At 43.1% G+C, this 27,409-nt stretch overlaps 2 protein-coding genes across 6 annotated transcripts in view; one reads left to right on the top strand and one right to left on the bottom strand.

Moving 5' to 3' along the window:
• The window catches only part of hadhaa (hydroxyacyl-CoA dehydrogenase trifunctional multienzyme complex subunit alpha a), a 33,298-nt gene extending 8,472 nt beyond the window's left edge, over positions 1 to 24,826 (top strand). Inside the window, exons 15-22 of one of the 4 annotated variants that reach the window (XM_057823192.1) lie at positions 308 to 448; positions 1,920 to 1,988; positions 2,099 to 2,212; positions 2,350 to 2,431; positions 3,738 to 3,852; positions 3,930 to 4,075; positions 4,288 to 4,454; positions 24,256 to 24,826. In XM_057823192.1, the coding sequence (XP_057679175.1) occupies positions 308 to 448; positions 1,920 to 1,988; positions 2,099 to 2,212; positions 2,350 to 2,431; positions 3,738 to 3,852; positions 3,930 to 4,075; positions 4,288 to 4,433 (813 nt within the window). In that variant the 3' untranslated portion in view covers positions 4,434 to 4,454; positions 24,256 to 24,826. Of the gene's footprint in view, positions 1 to 307; positions 449 to 1,919; positions 1,989 to 2,098; positions 2,213 to 2,349; positions 2,432 to 3,737; positions 3,853 to 3,929; positions 4,076 to 4,287; positions 6,229 to 22,995; positions 23,883 to 24,255 lie in introns of those variants that run through there. The other 3 variants (XM_057823190.1, XM_057823191.1, XM_057823189.1) reach the window with 3 other exon arrangements.
• The window catches only part of gareml (GRB2 associated, regulator of MAPK1-like), a 37,758-nt gene continuing 14,641 nt past the window's right edge, over positions 4,293 to 27,409 (bottom strand). Inside the window, exons 4-8 of one of the 2 annotated variants that reach the window (XM_057823193.1) lie at positions 24,196 to 24,361; positions 21,918 to 21,998; positions 13,404 to 14,254; positions 10,536 to 10,705; positions 4,293 to 8,654 (exon numbers count right to left, since the gene is read on the bottom strand). In XM_057823193.1, the coding sequence (XP_057679176.1) occupies positions 8,084 to 8,654; positions 10,536 to 10,705; positions 13,404 to 14,254; positions 21,918 to 21,998; positions 24,196 to 24,361 (1,839 nt within the window). In that variant the 3' untranslated portion in view covers positions 4,293 to 8,083. The remainder of the gene's footprint in view (positions 8,655 to 10,535; positions 10,706 to 13,403; positions 14,255 to 21,917; positions 21,999 to 24,195; positions 24,362 to 27,409) is intronic. The other variant, XM_057823194.1, reaches the window with a different exon arrangement.

Below are 27,409 nucleotides of genomic sequence, written 5' to 3'. Positions count from 1 at the left end.
GTTCATTGTGTTGGGTGATTTGCTACCAACCGAAAGACTGATTTGCACATTTTGCTCCAGACTGCTTTGTTAGTTTTAAGACTGAGTGCAAGTTGTGGCAAAGCAGACAGAACGTTACTAAGCCTGTTGTTTGTTTCACCCTTGATAGTGTTTTGTTTGCTTCACATGACAGACAGGACAACAGCGTTGTTGGTACCCTTCTGTTAAAGAATGAAGAACCAAGAGTCAATAAATAACTTCAAATTAAATTTCAATGCAAAAAAAATTCAAATGTAACATACGCTACCAAAATTAATGTGATTCACAGGTGATTGGAATGCACTACTTCTCACCAGTGGATAAGATGCAGCTGCTTGAGATCATCACCACTGATAAAACATCCAAGGACACTCTGGCTTCAGCTGTGAGTGTGGGGCTCAAACAGGGCAAGATCGTCATTGTTGTCGGGGTAAGAGCCGCTCCTCTCTAAATCAAGCAGTATAATACAGTGGTACTTCTACATACAAAGTTAATTCGTTCCAGGTCCTTGTTTGTAAGTCGAAATGGTCGTATGTCAAGCAGAATTTTTTCATAAGAATACATTATAATTCCATTAATTTGTTCCACAGCCCTAAAACCTACACTAAATCCTCAATAAATACTGCTGGTACTATTACAAATGTCAATTACACGTAGCAAAACAAAAAAATATAAATGAAAAAAAAAAAAAAAAAATTCCTGTAATAATGTAGCAAATCGTGTTCTAATGTGGCGGACATGTTTTGCGTGCTGTACCTGAATGCACTGTGTGGCTGACGTGACAGAAGGAAAGGTGCGGTAGAGATTTTACTCTGTTTTAATGTTTTTTTGTTGGCGTCAACTGCTACGGACAGTAGGTGTGTTGTGTTGCACAAGTTCTGAAATAATTAAATAATAAATGATTAAAAACCTGACGAAGCTGGCAATGTTACTACAATAATAACTTATAAAGACTGGCGAACTGAGGTCGGAGCAGGACCGTCGAGATGGTAGACATTCTACATCCGTATTGTCGAGCCAGTTCATGGATGCGCACACGACGCTCATATTTTTCATTTCCATCTTTATTTCAATGGGAAGCATCACCTTTTTCCTTTTTTTTCCACCACCTGCACTAAACTTCTTGGAACCCATGTTGATTCCTGAAATACGCCGTGCGTCTGTCTTGCGGCAAAACAAAGAAACTGCGGCAGGGAATTCAGGGATTTAAGCATTTTTTCACAATTTTAAATGGAAAAAGCTCTGTTTACATATGGTGGCTCTAATTTCCTTACTCACCAGCCTCATAGTTCGGAATATTTACGTAAAATAAATGCTACCTGCACGTTTTTTTGTTGTTGCTTTTAACCAAGAATCAAGACTGTTTTACGTCCATATCTATAAAGAATTCAAAGATTTAAGCATTTATTCACAAGAATTTTCAATAGAAAAAGCTCTTTGTTTACATATGGCGGCCGCTAATATCCTTATTGACTAGCCTCCTAGTTCGCAATATTTACGTAAAAGAAATGCTACCTGCACGGTTATTTAGCTTTTAACCAAGAATCGAAACTGTTTTACGTACATATCTATAAAGAATTCAGGGATTTAAGTATTTATTCACAAGAATTTTTAACAGAAAAAGCTCTTTGTCTGTTTTTCCACTCGGTCAGCTTTGACTTGGATAGCCCCCCTATGAATCGGCCCCGCACCCCGTGTCCCGACAATACATTATGAAGTCTCGGGTAGAGGTATTACTGTACTTGTGTTTTCACTGTGTGAGAAGGCCATAGATGTAGGAACACTATAATGGTAAATGGTGTTATTCTTATATAGCGCTTTTCCACCTTTCAAGGCGCTCAAAGCGCTTTACATAAACAACTTTTGTTACTTCTTGTTACTACTGCTCACTTTGAATACAGGATGGTCCTGGTTTTTACACCACTCGCTGCTTGGCTCCCATGTTGGCAGAAGCTGTCAGGGTGCTTCAGGTAAATAATAGATTTTACACTTAAAAAAAAAAAAAAAAAAAAAAAAGCATTTCGTCATTTTTCACTAAACTAAAAATTACTACTATGATCTGTATGTATGTCGAACGCAGGAAGGTGTAGGTCCAAAGAAGCTTGACAACTTGACAACAAGCTTTGGCTTCCCTGTCGGCGCGGCAACTCTGGCAGATGAAGTCGGTATTGATGTGGCTGCTCATGTGGCCGAGGTAATATCGTTTATTTTTCATGAGTCATGTTTAACGCAAGAATTAAATGCTGCTCTCTGGAACGTCCAGACGTATTAAAACTCGGAAGAGAGAATTTTCAATGCAGAATCGTGTAAAAGCTGTGTGTTTGATTGTAGGATCTGGGCAAAGCTTTTGGTTCTCGGTTTGGAGGTGGAAATGTGGATGTTCTTAAGACCATGGTGGAGAAAGGCTTCAAAGGTAATATTTTTAATCCATCCATTTTATGTAGGGTTTGTCCTCATTTGGGTCATTAGTGAGATGGAGTCGATCAAAACTGTCTGTTGGTGAGAAGGGTATGGTTCACCCTGGTCGCCAGGCATACATCGACAGCTATTATCATAGACACCTAAAGGCAATTTAGTGAGTTAAATGAACACAACTTGCATTTTTTTGAAAGTAGCTTTCGTGTTAATCATTAACCAAAACAATTAATGGTGATCCTGTCAGCTGAACACATTTCATGACCTTCTTCATTGACAATTAAGAGTTTACTCATTTTTGCTCTTACGAGTTCCATGGATGGGTTTGTATTCTAATTTCCACACAATTTCTATTTTTTGCTTCTGTCCTTTCCACTAATGAGGTACCATTTTGAAAGTGGCTTTCAATTAGGAGTGGAAACCTCTTGGTACCTCACAATACGATACGATTTGCGATACAAAGCTCACGATAACGATGATCTGACGATATGGCGATACAACGATTATCGAACCTTTGGTCAGGAAATCATTCTAGGATATTATACAAACAACTAACAAAAAGAAAAACAAGCTTCTGCTGTGAATTGGAATGAGTTTATCACTAGTAGACGTCCAATCCATTTGAACTGGGAGGGATGGCAGCGAATGAACATTCGTTCATTCGCTGCCATCCCAAATGGATTGAACGTCTATGGCTGTCAGTGGCAGCCAATGCCAGGCAATGAGGTAATTTTGGGCCATTTAAGGTAATTTACTTGTTGATTTTCAGTTACTTCCTGTTGATTTTGGGGTATTTTATGGGTCACTTCCTGTTAATTTTGAGTTACAGAAGAGGAAGTGACCTGGGAATCACCCAAATAACTCAAACTCAACATAAAATGACCTGTAAATGCCCTACAATGAACAGCAAGTGACCTCTAAATGCCCTAAAAATCACAGAATGACTGTGAATGCTCTGGTTTCGAATGAGCGAACGTTCCCAGTCTAAATGGATTGGGTGTCAAGCACCATCAATGCAGCTTTAGTGTTAACTGAGACACTATTATGGTGGAAGATTTTGGTAGCAACTTGTGTGTTCCTTTTTATTTCTTATTTTTTAAGACATTGACACCTTTTTAAAACGATATCTTGATTCTTGGCAGGACCATATCGATAACCTTTTTGGGATACAAAGTATCACGATATATCACCATTTCGATATTTTGTCACACCCCTACTTCCAATAGCACTAATAATAATGAGACAGTGCTTTACCACAGTGTTTCGATGTGCTTACAATGTACAGTATTTATTGTTTTGCGCAGGTCGTAAATCGGGAAAAGGCTGTTTCATCTATGGCAAAGGGAAGAAGGAGAAGAGTGTAAATCCCGAAGCTGAAGCAATTCTCAAGAAATACAAACTGTCTGCTGCTCCATCAGTGTAAGAGGAGATCCTGTGATTTATATTTGCTTTTAAGTTTTTTTAAAGGTCACCTTTTTTTTTTTTGTTTATTGCAGATCATCAGACTCTGACATCCAGTACCGGCTAGTGTCTCGCTTCGTGAACGAGGCCGTGTTGTGTCTCCAGGAGGGGATACTGACAAATCCAGTAGAGGGAGACATTGGAGCTGTGTTTGGACTTGGCTTTCCTCCCTGCCTGGGTGGTATGTCACATGAAAATATATTCACAGAACACTCAGTCTCCCCCCCCCCCAAAAAAAACAACAAAAATACCAAAAATGATGATAACGTTGAAATATATAGAACACATGGTGATCGCGGTAGCTTTTTTTTTTTTTTTTAGTCAAGGGACCCAAGCATTTACACTATTTAAAATCAGTTTTAATAGATTGTTTATTGTCTCGGTCTCATACAGGTCCATTCAGGTTTGTGGACTCATTCGGCGCTGATCGTCTTGTAAGCAACATGAGACGTTTTGAAGAAGTGTATGGAAACCAGTTCACACCATGCCAGCTCTTACTGGACCATGCTGGAGACTCCAGCAAGAAATTTCACAATTGATTCAGCCAAGTATTCTGAAATGTGGGTAAGCGTCAATATTCTAAAAAAACAATCATCTCATAGACTGAATACACTTGTCTGGTGTCAGGAATTAAGTGAGGGGAGCATAAATTCATTCATCAGTTTTAACCACCACCACCACCCCCTTTTTTATTTATTTATTCATTTATAAAACATCACTTTTTGGAAAAGGTTCTCAATTCTACTTTGAACAGTTTTTGGGTGGTGTTCTATTATGTGTTCATCCCATTTAGTCAGCTTTTAATCATTTCATACATGACAATTAATGTATTCAATTGACTACAGATTTGTATTACATTTGACTACACTGTGATTTCAGCTTGTTCAAGTGAGTGACAGCTACTAACTCAAAAGTTCTATCTATTCCTAATGTGACTGAACTGGGACTTATTCAGGGTTTGGAAAAATTGAGGAAGTTCACTCAAAACTAACAAACATGTATTAAAAAAAACAACAACATTTTGTTCAATACTTCATTACATTATTTTCTGATGAAATGAAATTTAAATATGACCATATAGTAAAATCAAGCATGATTTAATTTATTATTTATGCATGGCATTTCAAAGTGATCTGAGGTACATTTTAGAAACTATATTTTTGAGGCAGTCAACATTTACATGTCTATAAACAGAACAACAGTTTGTGTTATTCAAAAGGGAATGTTAAAAAAAATTGACTCCTATAGTATAAACAAAAATGTCACCCATCACATAATGTTGCGAATGTACTGATTTACTGATTGCAGATGGCTTCTAATTATCTTACGCCACACAGTTATTGGCCGCAGATTTTTTTTTTTAAGGCATCTGTTTATCTGAAAAAGGCTGAAAATTACTTTTGGCCATATAAGTGGCATCATATTCCTCATCTGTAGTCAAGATAGTTCATTCATTATCAGCATTGTATTTGGAAGGATCCACTATAATCAGGTAACACTTAGAATAGTCTTTCAGCAACTTCAGCATTTTTGTGCAAAAAAATAATTCGATATACTAGTTTGTACTTTGGCCATAATGTGGCATTGACCATATTTGACTGTAGCTGTGCGAAAGACACAATATAATATCTTTAGTATGTCATTCCATTTGTTAGTAAACCAATTCTAGTCTGGGTTTCAGACAAAAAGCAAGTCTGCAATGTCGGTTCAGGAGTTGGGGGGAGCGGCTTCATTTAACTTGGTCACAGTCAAAGGCACATTTAGGATGGCTAAAAAGGCACATTCTAGCCCTGCTTCTACCAAGTAATCCAATTTGGCTCATGTGGTTGTGCAATGTGTACACACATATTGTGAAACGTTATTTCATAACTCATTCACTGCCAGTTGTTTTCAAGGAAGCCAACCTTATATTTCAAGCTATTTTTTTCAACATGTTGACTGATTTTGTTTTCAAGATCCACCAAATATTGCATTCTACAACTCCACATACAAGAATATGCTTTTCTTTTGCCAGGAAAAAAGAACATATGTATGGTTTTAGATTGCATGTTTTAGAAAATGTAGCTGTTCCTCTCAAAAAGTGGAGAAATGTTGTATTGTGAAACAAAACATATGAAGCAGAATTAATGTCAGTCACAGGCACGGTTGCCAGATCAGAAAGACAGTCTCCAGCCCAATCACATCATTAAAAAGGCCCAGTTCAATGGAAGAAAAAAAGGGGGGAAAAAAAAACCCCCAGTCAAAATTACAACTTCCCGTTCATGATAAAAGGTTTCCCTTATACAACTCTGTACTCTTTATGTTTTCGTTTTATAAGTTATAAACAGTATGAATAAATACGCCAAAATCAAGTTATTGTTGTGGAATCAATGCTGTTTTGCCAATAAGCATCAAAGGAGTTGAGTTCTGTATATTTACTCATTATTTAATGCCAAAGATACACGTTTGCCAATAGAAATCACTGTCGAAGTACAACTTATACAATATTTTCAGCATGCACACCTGCATGTGAGCCCATTAAAGAACTGTATTTGAGTTCATCTCCTGGGCTCTCTAACGGTGCCGGAGCCCCTGTAGTGGTCAACACGTCTTAGCCAACTATTCACAAGTAAAAGCTTTTACACTTTTGTTTTTATTAATATTTGTGATTTTAAATGAATATTCTCATGCACATATTGATTTTTGTGCACTATCAAATTGCATGATAGCATTAACAAATGTAACCCTCTTAACAAATACTGTGTTTCGGTTGTTAGGTTGTGCTAAGTACACTTCATGTGCTGTGTTTTGTGAGTGAACCGTAGGCAAGTGCCGATGACCAGTTTCAAGGCATAACGTGGTATGAAAACGTCACGGTTTCTAAACCCCCAAAATTTTCCGCCATACAGTCCCTAAGGTATCAGCTATTTTTTAGGTCCCAAATGCAGGGAGAAAATTCGCTTGCAGCTGCAAGGCTCAACCCTCCCCCATCAGTTGTTGCTCAGTATCAGTGAGTCAGCTGTGGTACACGATGGCTGGAGGTGGTGAAACTCCTTAACTTTCCCCCGCCCATCGAAGAAAAAGAAATTGCTGGTATGGGAATACTTTAGCTGAAGAAAAGTTACGGCCGGCCGCAGCTTAGAGAAGGAGGGCCAACCGACATGTATAACATGTTTGCAGAGGGTGGCTGCTGAGGAGGCAATACCTCCAATATGATTTCGCATTTCTATAAAATTAAAGGTTAGTAAACGCTATTCCCACCAGCTACAAGAGTTAACTCCAGCGTGTTTAGTGTGTCTAGCAGTGGTAAAATATGTGTTTTTTTTTCTCTGGCAACTGTCTTTGTTGAGCGAGTGTGTGTGTGTGATGTAAACATGATACAAGTCATACACATGTGCTTTTTATGGAAAATAATTCAATTATTTTTGTTCTGATGATAATAAATGCAAAGCTATGGCTATGGGTTTATGCTCACTTAAAGGACTGCATTTATTGTAATCTTATTCATAATATATGTTTTTTAATTTAACATTATACTTATGTTCCCATTTGCTAATTTGTTTTGAAAAAATAAAATTCCTGTTCAATGTTTTTTTAAAATCCAGATATCTTAAAGTAACACATTTTAGAGCTGCAATTGCAATACAGTGAAACCGTGATATTTTTGCTTAAGGTTATCATACTGTCAGAATCTCATACAGGCACATGCCTAGTCAACCGTTGTTGGTTTTTGGCAAGGGGTTCTATTTTTTTTTTTTTAATCAACCCGCCCAATACATTACTCTCTCGCCCTAAAAATAGCCAAATTTTGGGGAACCTGCCCAATCGGACAACACTCGTCATGGGGTCATATTTTTTACAGGCTCCTTATTCAGCAAGAGCTATTCTCATCATTACATCTAAAATATCTGTTATATTTCACTATATTATTTTTTTTCACCATACCATGTCATAGCAAGAAAAAGTTCTGACATCAAATCTGAAATGGTGTATCATAACCATCTTCTGCTGGCGGTAGTGCATTGGTACAGTTGTTTGGACACCCGAAATTAACAGTGGAGCAGAATTGGATCCTAACACACAATTGACAAGTACACTTGTCAATGGCAGTGAATGAGTTAAGAATTTCAATGTAATAGATAATGTACCAGCTCCTACTGGAGTAAAGCCAGTGCTATGGATTTGTTTGACAGGGAATAGTGTTTATGTGTTAGATTTTAGGCCTCCATCCTTGTATAAACTGTGTGATCTTGGTGACATGGAGTCGGCTCAGGTGAAAGTCATGTGACAGGATGTCCTCTGTCAACTGAACTAAAAGGCTACCATCAATACGCTCCCTCTGGAAAATGGACACTGCAGCCTCCGACAGGCCTATGAAACGCAGGCAGGCCGACACTTCCTCCAATGACAGCGCGGACAAGTCAGCGGGGGGACGCCAGGTCGGGTCGGTGGGTGCGGCAGAGCCTTCAGTTATCCCACCTCCTTCTGCCCCTCTAGAGGTTTCTGGATTGTCTGACAGCTCAGGTGATGGGCAAGGGGACTGACGGTTGAAAGGGTTCAAAGCACCAAAGGGTGCGAAGCGACTTTGCGGGGGCGGCGGTTTCAGCCGAGGGCCACTAGTGAAGGAGTCCACCCACGGCTCGACCCAGGTGGCTTGTGCTGTCTGGGGGTTGGCTGTGTTGTCCGCGGGGATGGTTGAGACAGGCTCAGGATTGGGGGCAGGACAATCACTCCAGGAACATGGGTAACAGTAGAGGGAAGCGTCTGGAGAGAGTGAGCAGCTACAACAGACCAAGGAAATATAACATCAGTCAGAATTAATCAAAATAATTTGTTTTATTATTTTAATTTGGAGGACTTTGTCCAAGAATGTTAATAGTTTAGCTGAGCCTTCCCGAATATATCCCATTAACAGAATTACTGTACACACAGCGCCAGCCTGAAAAGAGTTGTTGATTTGAACGTACACTGCTGGCCAAAAGTATTGGGGCTCCTGCAATTCTGTCAGATAATGCTCAGTTTCTCCCAGAAAATGATTGCAATTACAAATACTTTGGTAGTAATGTCTTCATTTATTTTGCTTGCAATGAAAAAACACAAAAGAGAATGAAAAACATGAAATAATATTTAATTTTACACAAAACTCCAAAAATGGGCTGGACAAAAGTATTGGCACCCTCAGCCTAATATTTGGTAGCACAACCTTTAGACAAAATAACTGCGAACAACCGCTTCCGGTATCCATCAGTGAGTTTCTTACAATGCTCTGCTAGAATTTTAGGCCATTATTCTTTGGCCAACTGCTCCAGGTCTCTGAGATTTGAAGGGTGCCTTCTTCAGACTGCCATTTCCAGATCTCTCCACAGGCGTTCTATGGGATTCAGGTCTGGACTCATTGCTGGCCACTTTAGAAGTCTCCATTGCTTTCTCTCAAACCATTTTCTAGTGCTTTTTGAAGTGTGTTTTGGGTCATTGTCCTGTTGGAAGACCCATTGCCTCTGAGGGAGACCCAACTTTCTCACATTGGGCCCTACATTATGCTGCAAAATTTGTTGGAAGTCTTCAGACTTCATAATTCCATGCACACAGTCAAGCATTGCAGTGCCAGAGGCAGCAAAGCAACCGCAAACCATCAGGCAAACCTCCGCCATGTTTGACTGTGGGGACCATGTTCTTTTCTTTAACGGCCTCGTTTTTCCCCTGTTAACTGTATGTTGCCTTTTCCCAAAAATCTCTACTTTTGTCTCATCTGACCAGAGAACTTTCTTCCAAAACGTTTTTGGCTTTCTTAGGTAAGTTTTGGCAAACTCCAGTCTGGCTTTTCTATGTCTCTGGGTCAGAAGTGGGGTCTTTCTGCCATAGTGTCCCTTTTCATTCAGACGCCGACGGATAGTACGGGTTGACACAATTGTACCCTCAGTCTGCAGGACTGCTTGAACTTGTTTGGATGTTCGTCGAGGTTATTTATCCACCATCGGCACAATCTTTTGTTGAAAAATCTCGTCAATTTTTCTTTTCCGTCCAAATCTAGAGAGGTTAGCCACAGTGCCATGGGGCTTTACACTTCTTGATGACACTGCGCACGGTGGACACAGGAACATTCAGGTCTTTGGAGATGGACTTGTAGCTTTAAGATTGCCCATGTTTCCTCATAATTTTGCTTCTCAAGTCCTCAGACAGTTCTTTGGTCTTCTTTCTTTTCTCCATGCTCAATGTGGTACACACAGGACAGAGGTTGAGTCAACTTTAATCCGTTTTAACTGGCTGCAAGTGTGATTCAGTTATTGCCACCACCTGTTATGTGCCACAGTTAAGTAACAGGTGCTGTTAATTACACAAATTAGAGAAGCATCACATGATTTTTGACCCATTTTTGGAGTTTTGATAATGATAATGTTTTAAAAAAAATTCCATTATCTTTTGTGTTTTTTCATTGCAAGCAAAATCAATGAAGATATTAATACCAAAGCATTTGCAATTGCAATCATTTTCTGAGAAAAATTGAGCATTATCTGACGAAATTGCAGGGGTGCCAATACTTTTGGCCAGCAGTGTATGTAAGTGTCTGGATCTCTTGTATTATGGCATTATAAAAATATCACACTATCATATTGCCAAAGAGCCAAAAGGGTTTCAGTAATTGCAAGGAAAAGTGACTGAACCTGTCCTGCAGTCCTGAGGAGTAGAAAGAAAGATTGGGTCTGGCAGAGATGGCAGCCTTGGTGAAGCGAGGAGGCACAGGAGGGCTGGGGGCTGGACTGGAGATGGAGCCCAATTTAGAGCCACGAGGAGGGACTGGAGGAGCAATCAAGTAGCGACACTCTTCTCGCACCTATAGAGTCAGATGCATACGCACACAAACAATGTGAACCACAATAGCAGATGCAGAGTGCATGTGAGTGAGTGAGTGAGTGAGTGAGTGAGTGAGTGAGTGAGTGAGTGAGTGAGTGAGTGAGTGAGTGAGTGAGTGAGTGAGTGAGTGAGTGAGTGAGTGAGTGCGCATGTGGGCAGGTTTGTGTCACTATTACCCTCTCTCCTGGTTGGTAAATGTCAAACTTGGATGACCTTTAGACACCAGGAAAAACTCTTTCCACACACATGCATGTACACATTCAGACAGAAATGTTTTGAGATGCTTCACCATGCAGTAGGAAATGTTTGCCTGCAGGTGTACACAAATTCAGTTTGGCAGACTAAATATCAGGGAATGAGGAACACTGTCAGGCGAGTCAGGCAATGATTCAGACGAAGGAAGCTCCCACACTTCAATTTTGCTGACAGAAACCATGACGATAAGTGTACAATTCAGATGACCGAAAACAAGCCTTGTACGTATTCATAAACTTCACAGAACATGCAAAATATGAGAAATGTTAGCAGTTTGTTGTTTTTACAGACACAATTCAGGCAAATCCTACTTTCGAGTTGTGCATCTGCAGTGTAGTACTACATTTTGCCACATCATGCCAGATAGTACTGAGCTGCAATATGTTGACAGATTCTTTAAGGCCCACAGAATATTTTTCTTATATTATAAGGACACACAATCTATCCACCAAGACACCGTGCTTTCATCGTGAAAAAGTTAATTATTCTTTTTATTTTTTTAGGAAATACCAATTGACAATGCTTTAAAACTTAAATAGTGGTATTTTATAATGCAGCTAAAACACATTTGTGAACAGTTTTGATAGCGATATTATGTATTTAGTCATATTTGAACGCTACAAGTAACGTAACTAACTGGAATACACAAATCGTGCTCCCTGTAATGTGTAATCTTTATCATATAGCCAAGATCTCAGCTGTAATTTTTCACATTTATGAACAATGCAGAACTCTGCTAACTGCCACAAAACAGGGCACATGAAATCTATACATCCACACTATCTGTTTGAGTGTAAAATGCCTCAAACACTCTGTCTTCAAGCCTGTAGGCGCCACCATGCAATCCTCATACATTGTAATGTGTGGACTAGAGCAACCTAGGCTGGCTTCAAATTAAAAATGATGCTTTGCTGCCCTCTATAGGAAATTTCGTTTCATTCACCATGTCTGCAAGCTTTCAATTCACAATACAGCTTCTTCATCAATCCCTGTGAAAATGTAAAAGATTACATAAAAACAATAGATTCAAAATGACACGTGCGCATCAGACACCAGTAGTTTCGGTGTGCTAAAAATAATAATACAACATTTAGTTGAGCTTTACTTCAATCTTGAACTCAACTAGTCTCAAACGATAAAATAAATAAATAAATGAGGATCTAATTACAACAAAAGAACAATTGGATAACTTGCATAGCAAACGTCCGCCAATTTAAATGCTATATAATGCTATTGCATAGACTTCATAATGATAACTGACAGACCAGCATCGTACTTCGACATATTTACGTAAAATGAATGCTAACTACATGTTTGTTTGTTTTTTTGCTTTTAACCAAGACTCGAGACTGTTTTACGTCCATATCTATAAAGAATTCAGGGATTTAAGTATTTATTCACAAGAATTTTCAACGAAAAAAGCTCTTTGTCTGTGATTCCGCTCGGTCAGCTTTGACGGCCACGCCAACAATGCAGGCCCCCTATTAATCGGCCCTGCACCCCTTCAATAAACCGTATTGGCCCGAATATAAGACGGCCCTGATTATAAGACGACCCCCTCTTTTTCAAGACTCAAGTTTGAAAAAAGACTTTTTGAACACCACAATAATTTTCATACAGAAAATAATTATAGTACATCTGAAACAAATGATTATAACAATATATTTGAGAGAAAAAGCATGTTATTTTGCCTCCTTCAAATCTTAATATCTGAACATTTAAATATGTAAACTAAAGTGCAATCACATTCGTAAATGAATGGCGTCTGGTTTTTGAAATGTAAACAAACCAATCTATTGTGATAAAACAGCAAAATTGCAATAACTGCATTAACCATCAAAGTGAAGTCTAACTGTAACTGTAGTCTTAAAACAAATCTGAATAAGGAAAAGCATTGCAATAAAATAATGTAAACTGGTTATACTTGAGAGTAGCTGAGATCTGTCATGACAGAACATCGCTTCAATGATATCTGGCGCCATCTAGCGTCGTGAATGGGCATAATGTCTAGACCGCGAATATAAGACGACCCCCTCTTTTTCAGTCTTATTTCAATGCAAAAAACACCGTCTTACATTCGGGCCAATACGGTAATTCGGAAGTCTATGGCTAATACTTACTAGATTGTTTCTGGTGCCCACCTGAAACAATCCGGTGCGCACAAGAAACAAGCAAGTGCGCACCAGATTGTTTCAGGTGCGCACTATAAACAATCTGGTGCGCATCAGATGGTTTAAATTTATTTTATTTCCATCAATGTTCCCTTTAGGGGCTCCGTAGGATAGAAATATTTATAAAAGAGATAATTGCTGATAGAACGTCTGTAACATCCCTAGCGATATACGGGTAATTCATGAGCAGCATCCTCACTGCCGATGTTGCCTTGAACAGGATTTTGGGGGGGGGGGGGGGGGGGGACTCACAGCATCAGATTTTGGTGGCACGGGCGGCGGAACAGCCACTGTTGTCACCACTGTACCCAGGGAGCCATCCATTGAGGTGGATGAATGGAAGGAAATGAGGTTTGGCTCCTTCCCTAGGCCGTCTGCATTCTGGTTGGTCCAAAGTTCCTCATAGGGTATCTCCTCAGTGGTCCTCATTTCAGCCTCGGTCCATTCGGGAGTGACGTACTCCCTCTCCTCACCTGGTCCCTCCCCTAACTGGACCCCAAGAGAGTCCCTGCAGCGCTGTGATAAGTTTTCTGAGACCCCGCCCCCATAACTGCACATGGACAGCTGCTGAAGGGCCGGCGCCAATGAGTCCTGTGTTGTCACATATGTACGTGAGTGTCGTGGACTCACACATTCCTCTGTCATACACTCCAACTCAGGGCGGGTTTCCCTCACAGCTCGAGAGTAGGCATCCGGGTCAAAGGAGTATCGCAAAAGCAGGCTTTCCAGGGCTGCTGTGTGCACAGAGGCGTCGGCCACGTTGAACCGAGGCATGCAGCGTAGCAGTAGGAAGTGGGAGGGCGACACTTCCTGTCTGCGAAGCACCATACAGAGTACCACTGTCTTGCTGACGATGTTGAGCAGCTTGAAGCGGTGGCCTTCTCTTACCGCATGGCGGTCATATGGGTTTCGTGGCGGGCGGGACGGTACAGATACATTGACGGGGAGGCGGACCCTCTCGATGATGCTGCGCACCGTATGCTCTCCACCCAGCATACCTTGCTCCAGTGGCGAACGTGTGCAAAAGCGCCCACGGCAGGCAAAAGGCAAGCTGACGCTCTGATTGGTGCGATGGTTCATACACACCAGGCAAGGGGTTTTACCTGGACACAATAAAAAGACACCTCAGTTTTGATTGATTTCAATTCGATTGTTGTAACAAATCTATATATTGATATAGAATGAATAATTGTTTCATCCCAAATGATTACTAAGTTTTTAAAAGAATGCTCTTCTTTTTTCATTGGTTTCTAGATGTTTCCGAGCAAATTAACTTGTTCACAGTTCGCAAGGTAGAGAGACGATTTTTGAAGCTGGACAATTTAAACCATCCATAAGCAAGTACATACAAATACATTGGGTGAATTATTATATTTTCGAAGGTGACCAATAGTAAATACAGGTTTCCCGGGTTACGAATGAGTTTCATTCCTATGCTGGCGACGTTAGTCGGAATTAATCATTTAGGTACCCATAAATACCCCCTAAATCTCAAAACAACTATCCAAAAACATGTATCATACGTCATTGTACTGTCCTGGCCAAGGCGTTGGAGCTAAGTCCTAGCTAGACAGCAAGCTAAACTCTGAAATTACGATGTCAGATTTCGGAGTGGTTTGCTGACTTTATTCAGCTGCTTATGGCATCAACACTTGTAGAATGAAACTAAAATAAAAATGAAATTAAGTAATCTTTAATAACAGAAATTCAAAATTTGTGTTCATAACTAATATTAATAACAATCCACACAAACGACTAGCACATATCAGTTAGCGTCTGCACGTCATCTAAAACAAACACATAAACTCGCCCCAAGTATTTGACCACAATCGAAAACGCACAATAAATAGTACAAACGCTGTTACATCTAGGAGTTGCCTCCGTTGAAGCTTCACAAGCATAAAATGTGCGCGCAGGCTTGCAACTGTAATCTTTCCTCTCTCTCACTTGGCTGCGCGACTTATTTGTGGGAGCAAATGTGCTCCTCCTTGTGTGTGTGCGAGCGCTCTTCTTCGTGTGCACAAATGTGTTCTTCGCGCTCTTACTCGAGTGTGTACTCGAGTGTGGAAGTACGACTTGCTCTAGACTTCCTGTGCCAAAATAAAAGCATGCATCTAAAAAAAAGTGAACATTATTTTTAAAAAATAAAAAAGGACTGGAGACAAAATGGTGGTTGAGACTCCGGCATTGGCATCGTAAAGTCTACTGCTCTAAAATGTGTTACTTATATCTAGATTTAAAAAAAAAAAAAACTTTTTTCTATTGAGCAGAATTTTTTTTTTTCAAAACAGATTAGCAAATTGGAACATACTTACAATGTTAAGTTATAATGTTAAGTTGTAAGTTGTTGTTAAGTAATGTTAAGAATAAAAAAAAAAAAACAACAAAGTCTTTTAGGTGAGCCTAAACCCAAGCCACAGCTCAACATTCTTACCATCAGAACAAAAATAATTGGAATATTTTCCCATAAAAAGCACGTGTGAATGACTCGTATCATGTTTACATTATATAAGGGGTCCCCAACGACCGCATTTGGTACCGGGCCGCGCAGAAATAATAAATAATTTATTAACGACTGCTTTCTGGCCGGCTGACTTTGGCCTGTGCCGCTTAACCCACCAATATCCCTGTCTACTGTAGATATACAACTACAGAATGGGAGGTTGTCATAGAAATGCATTGATTGGACTGTTAGCAGTACATCTTGTTTTGTATATCTATGTGTGCTTGGCCTCGATAATAACGTATGACGTAGGTCATCGCCCATCACATTTGTTCCTGGAAATAATTAGCCCCCACACTAGAATGACTGAAAAACAGACGTCTTTGGACAGATTTTTAATGGGGAAAAGGGAACCTCACGAACCAGAAGATGAGCCTACAACCTCGAAGAAAACAAAATCTATGCTACTTCCCAATCACTAAAGACCCACGAACTGCAAAGGAGTGGGTTCGTGACCCGTATGTGAATGAACCGAGTGATTCGACCATGTCTGTGCAACAGAAATATCAGCTTGTAGAGATCGCAAATCACGGCGACCTGAAACGTACATTTGAGACAACAACTCTACCGCGGTTCTGGATTAAAGTCATTTCGGAATATCCTGACATCGCTAGGAGAGCACTGAAACAAATGAAACAAGCTCAGGCAGGGAAAATACAACTCACCCGCTGAATCAGTGGGAGCACTGATTCAGCGGGTGAGTTGTATTTTCCCTGCACTTAACACGACGGGGCTAAAAACAAATGTTATTTTATATTTGCTGTATTTTTCTGCCGCGCATTGCCGGTGTTTTGACAAATTTGGCATGCGCGTAACGTTAAAAATGACCGCGAATGCAGCTATTCCAAAGTCACACTACAAACTTTCTTTAAAGAAAGGAACATTAACTTACGTTTGCCATGTTAGCTGCAAACAACAACTGCACGCAGATCTCTCACTTAACGACTTCGCCGTGTCGTTAAGCATTATTTTACGCCATTTTCGTGTTGCACATGTATGTTTATGATATAAATAGTTTTTTAGCACCGTTGGATAACATTGAGAGTCCAACTGAATATAAAAGAGGGCTTTTTTCCCCCACCACAAAAGCTTTGGGAGCAAAATTTTATAAGGGTGCAAAATTTGAACACCGATCCGTGAAAAAAAGACCCAAATCACACCGGACCATGGTGCAAAAAAGGTTGGAGACCCTTGCATTATATACACACTCTCTTTCTCATTATAGACAGTTGCCGGAGAGAAAAAAAAAAAACACGTTATACCACCGCTAGACACACTAATCACACTGGAGTTAACTCTCGTAGCTGGTGGGAAACATTTATGACAGCGTTTTCTAACCTTCAATTTTGTATAAATGTGAAATCATGTTGGAGGTATTGCCTCCTCGGCAGCCACCCGCCACAAATATGTTTTACATGTCAGTTGGCCCTCCCCCTCTAAGCCACGTCTGTAACTTTTCTGTAGCTGAAGTATTGCCGCACTAGCGATTTCGTTTTCTTCGATGGGGGAAAAAGTTTCATGAGTTTCACCTCCTCCAGTCATCTATAGCACAGCTGACTCACTGAAACTGAGCAACAACCAGTGGGGGAGGGTTGAGCCTTGCAGCTGCAAGTGAGGGATTTCTCCATGCATTTTTGGGACATAAAAAATAGCTAATACGGTATGACGGGAAATTTTTGCGGTTTTGAAACCTTGACGTTTTCATACCACAGTATATCTTTAAACCGGTAATCGGCACATGTCTAGTCGTAACCTGAGGACTACTGTACCCGTATATAGATTTTGGCAATGATTGGTCGCTTTATTCGCAGGTCATGCCACAAGCTATGGCAAAAGCTCTATGGGCATCACTTTTGTCCATAAAATCTAAATATTGGGCAACTCTTGATATTTTCATATTCGAAGTGTGCATGAGTAGATGTGTCCTCATAAATTTTGGATGTCTTCTATGTCAATACATACGCTGTTAGGTTTTGTGTTTGGTTTCTCCTTGTGTGACTTGTCCTGTGATTACCCATTGCTCTCACCTGTGTGTGTTTTCCCAGTGTATTCTGCAATCTGCATCCACCTGTGTTACCCAGCTGTTCCTTGTCTCGTTATCCCTTGTCTGCTTGTGTGTATATATGCTCCCATTTTCTGTTCACTCCTTGCTGCGTCATTGTCCATGTCTATCTGCCAAACTTCAAGTCCGTTCCAAGCCCTCGTGTACCAGTCCCTCTGATTTAAGTAAGTTTTGTTTCAATCTTGCCCTTTGATCCCCAGTGGTTTTGTTTGTACTTTGTGTTTTTGTTAGTTATAATTAAAACGTTTTTTGAGTTCATTGCCTTCTGCCTCCTGCCTTGCATTTTGTTTCCTGCGTTTGGGTCCACACACACCTGCCTGCCCAGCATTCCCTGACAGAATGACGCAGCCTTTTGTGGACCCAGCGGGAAAAATTCGCCGCCGGCGTACACGCCGACGACCATCTGCCCGTTCCCCTGATTATGTTTTTCCTCGACATATTTTTTTGGATTCAGGTTTTTCGGATTTTGAGGAAGATCATAATTTATATGATCTTCTCTCTGATTCAGACTCTGATTTTGATTTCATGCCCTCTGTCTCCCCTGATTATTTTTCTTGCCACCCTCCGCACTCGGTGTCACGTTCGGAGATCATAGCCAAGGACTCCTACCTGGGATCCCGTTGGGCCATCTATCGGGGACCCCCCCGGGGTGGTCTACGGGGTCGCCCAGGCTCAAGGCGGCCTAATGAGGCTGTTCTGCCGCCCCTGCCACCTGAAGGCGCTCACCAAAGGCCTCGGCGTGGTCATCAACGCCGACGGCGTGCGGCAGTTCCTCCAGCGCCGGCTCCCCGCAGTCAAGTTCCTCCCGCGCCGGCTCCCCGCAGTCAAGTTCCTCCCGCGCCGGCTCCCCGCAGTCAAGTTCCTCCCGCGCCGGCTCCCCGCAGTCAAGTTCCTCCCGCGCCGGCTCCCCGCAGTCAAGTTCCTCCCGCGCCGGCTCCCCGCAGTCAAGTTCCTCCCGCGCCGGCTCCCCGCAGTCAAGTTCCTCCCGCGCCGGCTCCCCGCAGTCAAGTGGCTCCCGCGCCGACTCCCCGCAGTCAAGTGGCTCCCGCGCCGACTCCCCGCAGTCAAGTGGCTCCCGCGCCGACTCCCCGCAGTCAAGTGGCTCCCGCGCCGACTCCCCGCAGTCAAGTGGCTCCCGCGCCGACTCCCCGCAGTCAAGTGGCTCCCGCGCCGACTCCCCGCAGTCAAGTGGCTCCCGCGCCGACTCCCCGCAGTCAAGTGGCTCCCGCGCCGACTCCCCGCAGTCAAGTGGCTCCCGCGCCGACTCCCCGCAGTCAAGTGGCTCCCGCGCCGACTCCCCGCAGTCAAGTGGCTCCCGCGCCGACTCCCCGCAGTCAAGTGGCTCCCGCGCCGACTCCCCGCAGTCAAGTGGCTCCCGCGCCGACTCCCCGCAGTCAAGTGGCTCCCGCGCCGACTCCCCGCAGTCAAGTGGCTCCCGCGCCGACTCCCCGCAGTCAAGTGGCTCCCGCGCCGACTCCCCGCAGTCAAGTGGCTCCCGCGCCGACTCCCCGCAGTCAAGTGGCTCCCGCGCCGACTCCCCGCAGTCAAGTGGCTCCCGCGCCGACTCCCCGCAGTCAAGTGGCTCCCGCGCCGACTCCCCGCAGTCAAGTGGCTCCCGCGCCGACTCTCCGCAGTCTTGTTCTCCCGCCAGCAGTCTCCTGCGACTCCGCTGCTGTTCCGCCAGCAGTCTCCTGCGACTCCGCTGCTGTTCCGCCAGCAGTCTCCTGCGACTCCGCTGCTGTTCCGCCAGCAGTCTCCTGCGACTCCGCTGCTGTTCCGCCAGCAGTCTCCTGCGACTCCGCTGCTGTTCCGCCAGCAGTCTCCTGCGACTCCGCTGCTGTTCCGCCAGCAGTCTCCTGCGACTCCGCTGCTGTTCCGCCAGCAGCCTCCTGCGACGCCGCTGCTGTTCCGCCAGCAGCCTCCTGCGACGCCGCTGCTGTTCCGCCAGCAGCCTCCTGCGACGCCGCTGCTGTTCCGCCAGCAGCCTCCTGCGACGCCGCTGCTGTTCCGCCAGCAGCCTCCTGCGACGCCGCTGCTGTTCCGCCAGCAGCCTCCTGCGACGCCGCTGCTGTTCCGCCAGCAGCCTCCTGCGACGCCGCTGCTGTTCCGCCAGCAGCCTCCTGCGACGCCGCTGCTGTTCCGCCAGCAGCCTCCTGCGACGCCGCTGCTGTTCCGCCAGCAGCCTCCTGCGACGCCGCTGCTGTTCCGCCAGCAGCCTCCTGCGACGCCGCTGCTGTTCCGCCAGCAGCCTCCTGCGACGCCGCTGCTGTTCCGCCAGCAGCCTCCTGCGACGCCGCTGCTGTTCCGCCAGCAGCCTCCTGCGACTCCGCTGCTGCTCCGCCAGCAGTCTCCTGCGACTCCGCTGCTGCTCCGCCAGCAGTCTCCTGCGACTCCGCTGCTGCTCCGCCAGCAGTCTCCTGCGACTCCGCTGCTGCTCCGCCAGCAGTCTCCTCCGACTCCGACTCCGACTCCGCTGCTGCTCCGCACGACGACTCCGACTCCGACTCCGCTGCTGCTGGTCCGCACGACGACTCCGACTCCGACTCCGACTCTGTTCCTGGTCCGCACGACGACTCCGACTCCGACTCTGTTCCTGGTCCGCACGACGACTCCGACTCCGACTCTGTTCCTGGTCCGCACGACGACTCCGACTCTGTTCCTGGTCCGCACGACGACTCCGACTCTGTTCCTGGTCCGCACGACGACTCCGACTCTGTTCCTGGTCCGCACGACGACTCCGACTCCGTTCCTGGTCCGCACGACGACTCCGACTCCGTTCCTGGTCCGCACGACGACTCCGACTCCGTTCCTGGTCCGCACGACGACTCCGACTCTGTTCCTGACCCTCGCCCCGATGATGCTGCTCCCCGTTTCCTGCCAAAACGTGGCGGTATGGACAACCGAGCACTACCTCGTCGGGGACGCCCGCCTGATCTGCCTGTGCGGTCGCCCAATGTCTGGCGCCCCGGGCGCCCTCCCGATCGACCCGTGCGATCGGCCCACGTCTGGCGTCCTGGACGCCCGCCTGACTGGCCGTGACGGGCTGGTGTTGCTCCCTCCTCCGAGCAACCTTCTGACTTTTTGTTTCCTCGGGACGTCTGGGATCCGTCCCTTGAGGGGGGGGTACTGTTAGGTTTTGTGTTTGGTTTCTCCTTGTGTGACTTGTCCTGTGATTACCCATTGCTCTCACCTGTGTGTGTTTTCCCAGTGTATTCTGCAATCTGCATCCACCTGTGTTACCCAGCTGTTCCTTGTCTCGTTATCCCTTGTCTGCTTGTGTGTATATATGCTCCCATTTTCTGTTCACTCCTTGCTGCGTCATTGTCTATGTCTATGTCCGTCTCTGCCAAACTTCAAGTCCGTTCCAAGCCCTCGTGTACCAGTCCCTCTGATTTAAGTAAGTTTTGTTTCAATCTTGCCCTTTGATCCCCAGTGGTTTTGTTTGTACTTTGTGTTTTTGTTAGTTATAATTAAAACGTTTTTTGAGTTCATTGCCTTCTGCCTCCTGCCTTGCATTTTGTTTCCTGCGTTTGGGTCCACACACACCTGCCTGCCCAGCATTCCCTGACATACGCACACAGTTCGAACCTGCGATGCTCTGAATCAGGAGAGTTTTACACAGAAATTTACAAGATTAGGCATTATACAGTATGTATATTAGGATGGAAGTACGTTTTTCACAATTGGTATCGGTAAACATTAAGGGTGTAATGGTGCATGTAATAGTATTGAACAGTTTCGGTACGTGGTGGTCGGTTCGGAACGGACGCGTACCGAACGAGTTTCTGACGTAATATAACCCTTACTTTTCGAGGCTGTGAGTCGATCGGGTTAGTTTCTTTGTGTAGATTACATTTACTCTGTCTTCTGTACTATAATGAGGACCAACACGGTAGGACAGTATAACCCATGAAACGTCAACGGCGCGACAACGTGGCCGCTGCGAGAACGCGGTGATACGCGGGCGTTAGAGTCAATCAGCCAATGCACACCAGTCGCAGTGCGGCCGCGTGTTAGATGCGTCCCAGAAGCGGCTCAACGCGACGCACGCGAAAAGAACGGCAGAGTTTATTATTTGACGCGAGACACGGCCCTCCTGCGTCAATACTACTACCAGTAGCTACGATCGGGCCAGAAGTCACTCGTGTAAAAATATGGTGGATCTGGTCGATTTTCAAACTAATATGCAACCGTAACCTACTTTTTGAGTCCATCAGATCTCTTGAGTAGTAGATCGGGGCACAGTTGACTTGTCTTTGTTGATTTACTGCTGTCTTCTCTGCTATAATGATAATAACCAACACGGCCCCGTGTTCAATACAAAACCTGAGTCCTACCACAACAAAACAAGTAGGAACTAATATTCACATAGGAACTAAAGTTATACAACATAAAATATACAATATAAATGAATATTGCATCACATTTGTCAAATATAAACACAAATAAAATAAATAATAGCCCATTTAAATAAAATAAACTGAAATGAGCTAAAACACTTATAATTAAATAATAAGAATAATACACACATCCTGCTTACACAATTAAATTTATTAATTTCTGTGTGGCGCTTTAACTTGAGAAAATCCACCAATAAAGCTTTTGAAAACCGTTCATAAGAAAAAAAATGTTCCATTGAGGCATTTCATTTGTAAAATGCATGTTAAAATTAGGGCTGTCAAAATTATCGCGTTAACGGGCGGTAATTAATTTTTTTAATTAATCAAGTTAAAATATTTGACGCATTTAACGCACATGCCCCGCTCAAACAGATTAAAATGACAGCAGTGTAATGTCCACTTGTTACTTGTTTTTTTGTGTTTTGTCGCCCTCTGCTGGCGCTTGAGTGCGACTGATTTTATGGGTTTCAGCACCACATAAGCATTGTGTAATTATTGACATCAACAATGGCGAGCTGCTAGTTTATTTTTTGATTGAAAATTTTACAAATTTTATTAAAACGAAAACATTAAGAGGTGTTTTAATATAAAATTCCTATAACTTGTACTAACATTTATCTTTTAAGAACTACAAGTCTTTCTATCCATGGATCGCTTTAACAGAATGTTAATAATGTTAATGCCATCTTGTTGATTTATTGTTATAATAAAAAAATACAGTACTTATGTACAGGGTGACCCAAAAAAAGTTTACACTGCCATAATACAACTTAAATGCCATGTTTATTCATCTTAGAATTAGAATTTAACCACAAATTATACATTATTGTTAAGAACATGTAGTCTAACACTCTATTTTTCAATGTGTCCTCCCTTAAGTGTCACAACAGCCTCCAGGTGCCTGCGGAACGCTTGACAGGTCTTCTTTATGAAGGATACTGTCATCTTTTCCCAAGATCTAACAATGGACCTCTCCAAGGCTGCCACAGAAGTGTGTGGCTTCTTACAGGCACTGTCCTCCACAGTTGCCCATATGCTATAATCCAGGGGATTGAGATCTGGACTCTGGGTGGCCACATATCACCTTGTCAATCAATTTTTTGGTCCCCACAGATCGGGCACTTCCAGACCCAGGTTTTCGTGAGGCTGTTCCAGTATCTTTCAGCTTCTTTTTAACTTTGTAGACTGCACATCTGTATATTCTCAGATTTGCTGCAATCTCAGTAGGTGTCAGACTGGCACGCAGCAATTCAGGTACAGCTAAAGTTTTCTTCATTTTCAGCAGAAGCACAGGAATTGTAGAGACGAGAGATTACCAGCTGCATTGAGTGACCTTAATGAATCACTTAAGCATGACAACCTATTTAGATATGTTTCAATGGCTTTTAAACAAGCAGTCAACTGAGTGTAAACTTTTTTTTTGGTCACCCTGTACTGTATGTTGAATGTATATATCCGTCTTGCTCTTGTGTCTTATCTTTCCATTCCAACAATAATTTACAGAAAGATATGGCATATTTTATGGATGGTTTGAATTGCGATTAATTACGATTAATTAATTTTTAAGCTGTAATTAACTCGATTAAAAATTTTAATCGTTTGACAGCCCTAGTTAAAATCTTTGTTATTGGGATTGCTTTTCTCTTTAGCACAGGACTTCTTTTTTCTTCTTTCTTGCAGAAAGAAAGCTGACCAATACGCAGGGTCTGAAAGGCAAATTGTTGTTATCTTTAAATACCCGCTACTTTTTGAGCAGAATTGTAGCTTTGTATAGGCTCATGTTCCTATTGTTGAAAGCACAAAAGTGTGTAATAAACAACTAGCACATTTATATTTTGCATTTTGTTTTCTTACTGTACCGAAAATGAACCGAACTGTGACCTCAAAACCGAGGTACGTACCAAACCAAGATTTTTGTGTACCGTTACACCCCTAGTAAACATCTATACAGTAAGACAGATTTTCTTAATTTGGTTGTTCACCGTATGCATTCGCAACACATTCAATTATTGATGATATTTTTGCCCCCCACAAAAAGTGCAAACACGCAGAAAACTACAGTATATCATGTTTTCTTACTTCGGGGAGTCTTTCCCAGGCGTTTCAAAAGTGCACTCAGTCCTGTCTTTTCCTTCGTAGGCGTGGCACATAGGATCTCGGCCTTTCCCATGAGTGACAGCTCATCTCCCGCCTGCAGAGTGAAGCTGTATGGCTCACTGTCCTCACTGAACTCTCCTGAAACCACCTGCGCAATTTCATACATGCATAACATAGTATGTGAAAACGCAAGTGGTCTTCATTCTTACCAAGATGTATGTAGAGTTGCTATAGACCCTACCCACCGACGTCACAAAATCACGTGCTCGCTGTATGGTTCCGCCCCCTTGTCCGTCATTTTGTGTCTGTATTATCAATGGTCTCAATTGATCGAGCAATTTATAATGCATTTCATGGAAGACCCGGTGCTTTCGGATGCCGTAAACTCACTTGATGCGTTGCATAGAAGGCGTTATGTCGAAAAGCTTCAGATTATCCATTTGCCAGATCCATATTTGATGCCTAAATCGATGTTTTTCGACCCGCTGTCTCCGCCGTATTTGCCTGACATCTGCTAGCTACCCTGATATGTACAACTATCTTGTCCACACAAAATCAGCCTATTCTCACGAAAGTTTGAAAAACTTTAAGAGCTTGGAGGCTTATAAATACTTCGTTGCTGGTTGGGTGAAACAGGTCCTCGTCCACGAAAATTCGGCAGGAATCTATCTTGTGCTTGGAAAGGTGAGTTACGAAATTTTCAATTCAAAATCTTTTGTTATTGCTAACATCCACTGTCAAGTCTAATGTATTTCATGTCGTTTGTCAATGGAGTTAGGGCTTTTAATGTTTATATGGTTTAGCGATAGCACTCTCACTACATACATACGTGTATGTTGTCGGCGATTAGCCTAGCAATGATCTTAATTGTGGTTGTCAGCCCAAAACCCTCTAAATATATATTAAATGCATCTTACCAGATATAAAATGACTACTACATAATCTGTGGTAATCGTTTGGAGCCCAGTTTTCTCGTCGAATTGCAGCAGCCCATCTCGCTCTCTTCTCTCCGGGTCTCTCGGAATCCGGTAGAACTTCAAGTCTCTCCGTCTTCTCCGTCTATCTTCTCTGTTATTGCAACCGACCGCCACACACGCCTTCACCATTTTGATTATTAATGTTAACGAGCAGAAAAACACGTCGTAAATAGGAGGAATGTACGTAGCCGTAACAGGTAAACATGATGTGTTGACGGACAATTGGGCGGCACCAGTCAGGAGGAAGGAGTTGTGACGTCACGTGGGTAGGGTCTATAGTTCTTGTATTGGCTACACCTTCACACATATGAGATTGAGAACAAAAGCTTTATATTTTGCCTTTCAAGAGATAAAAATGGTCAGTTTTTAGACTGCCTGGGGGGGAAATCTCAAGTTCTCACTACACTGTTCTTCCTCTTCTTGGGACACTGACTAAAACTGCTCCTCCATTATTTTCATAATGAAATGTGGTAGGGATATTCTAGGGATGTATACCGACTGTCACAGCTAAATTTGAGATTTTTTTGTCTCAGGGCTAATAATTTAGATGAATAATATGCTGAATTAAAATTGCTACTCCTTTGTTATTCATGAAAAGATCACAATGAAATTTGGTAGATATATTGTAACGGATATATAAGCATCGTTCCTTGGAGGACTTCGAATTTTTATTTATCCTATCACCTTTGTGTCGCCGCTGGAAGCCTGCAAGACGACAATGACCTCCAGCCTTGACGCACCATGTGAGTGTGTTGCCATCAAGTTTCTTTACGTAGAAATATTACAGGAATATCTAAGCATTTTGGAACCAGGAAATCCAAGCAAAATATTGCCTCCTTACTAAATAAACCTATTTGTGCGCAAGCACTCACAGAGCCCGTTGAGGTGTGAGTGTTACGTGAGTAAATATTTAATTTTCACATAACTTTGAAATACAGAAGCTTGGTGTCATTGAAGAACAATTTAGTCAGCATCTCTGCGATGAGTTAAAGTCACCACATGAGTTGCCAACGCCCACGAGCTTCCCATCGACACAACCTCTCCGCCGATAGCCAATCAGAGCAAATAGTGTTCAAATTAGATCCAGTCAACTGCATATTAATGAGAAACCACATGTCTCCAGAAGGGCCCCAAAAGGGCCAACCAAAGTAGCTTGAAAAATGACATTCTGGTCACTTTCAATGCAAAATGAGCCCTTTTCACACACATATCCAGGGAGATTCCCATGCAAATTGACCCTGGACTTACTCCAGTCATTGCTTTCATTCATGTAGAGATGTCCCGAGAATGACGTGGGTTGGACACTTTCACAGACTTGTCACGTGTTGCCCACTGGCGCTCTCTGTGCGGGAAGGGGTGCTGGCGCGATTTTGTAGCCCGGACATTACGTCATTTTTGGTGGGCATCGGCTGTCATAATGTTGGTCATATCTTGGTTTGTTCCGGAGGGAGCGTTCCCGACGTCGTAACTGCAGCCAATTCAAGCTCATCAAGACTGTCTTTAAGCCCAGGCGATCCAAGAGAATGGTGGAAGAAAGAATCCCGCTGGTTTGGGAAGAAAGAACCCCGCTGGCTTTGTTTTGTTGTCTTATCGACTCTCTGCCTACCGCTTAGGTTAGTATTTTATTGATTACCGTCGACCTACTGTTACGGACGCATTGTGTAATTCCCCCTTTTCAGCGATCATGTGTATTTTTGTATTCAATAAACCATTGAACGCTTCCCCCCGTTGTTTTCTGCTTTATAGTACAACCTTGTTGTAGCGGACCCTAACATCGGCAACAAAATAAACCACACATTTCCAAAGATGGACGATGGACTTCCTTCCTTGGCTCTACGATCGCGTAGCAATTATTTTGTTATGTTTTCAGTTTAATTTAGCTATTTACAGTTGCTATGTTGATAATTGCGATGTTTGTTTACCGCTTTTCGTCCTACTGTGAAGACTGAGGAAGGGACGATCGGCCCACCATGATATTTGCGTCATTTAGCCATCGTTCTGTGACCGGGGAATGTAACGCCTGCTTTCACGCACACCTCTTCCCGGGAAAGTCCCGGACATTATACTAAGACGCGACCCGTGAAATGTCCACGTAATCTCCGTGTTAGTCGACCCGGGAAATTGTTTTCACATACAACTGCTGCACTGTTAAATCCCGCGATATTCCCAGTGTTTTGGAGTGTGTGAAAAGGGCTTTATTGTGCCAACCTAATAAAATT

Source organism: Corythoichthys intestinalis, chromosome 19 (genome assembly GCF_030265065.1).
Source record: "Corythoichthys intestinalis isolate RoL2023-P3 chromosome 19, ASM3026506v1, whole genome shotgun sequence".
Taxonomy (NCBI): domain Eukaryota; kingdom Metazoa; phylum Chordata; class Actinopteri; order Syngnathiformes; family Syngnathidae; genus Corythoichthys; species Corythoichthys intestinalis.
This window is presented reverse-complemented; position numbering and strand designations above follow the sequence as displayed.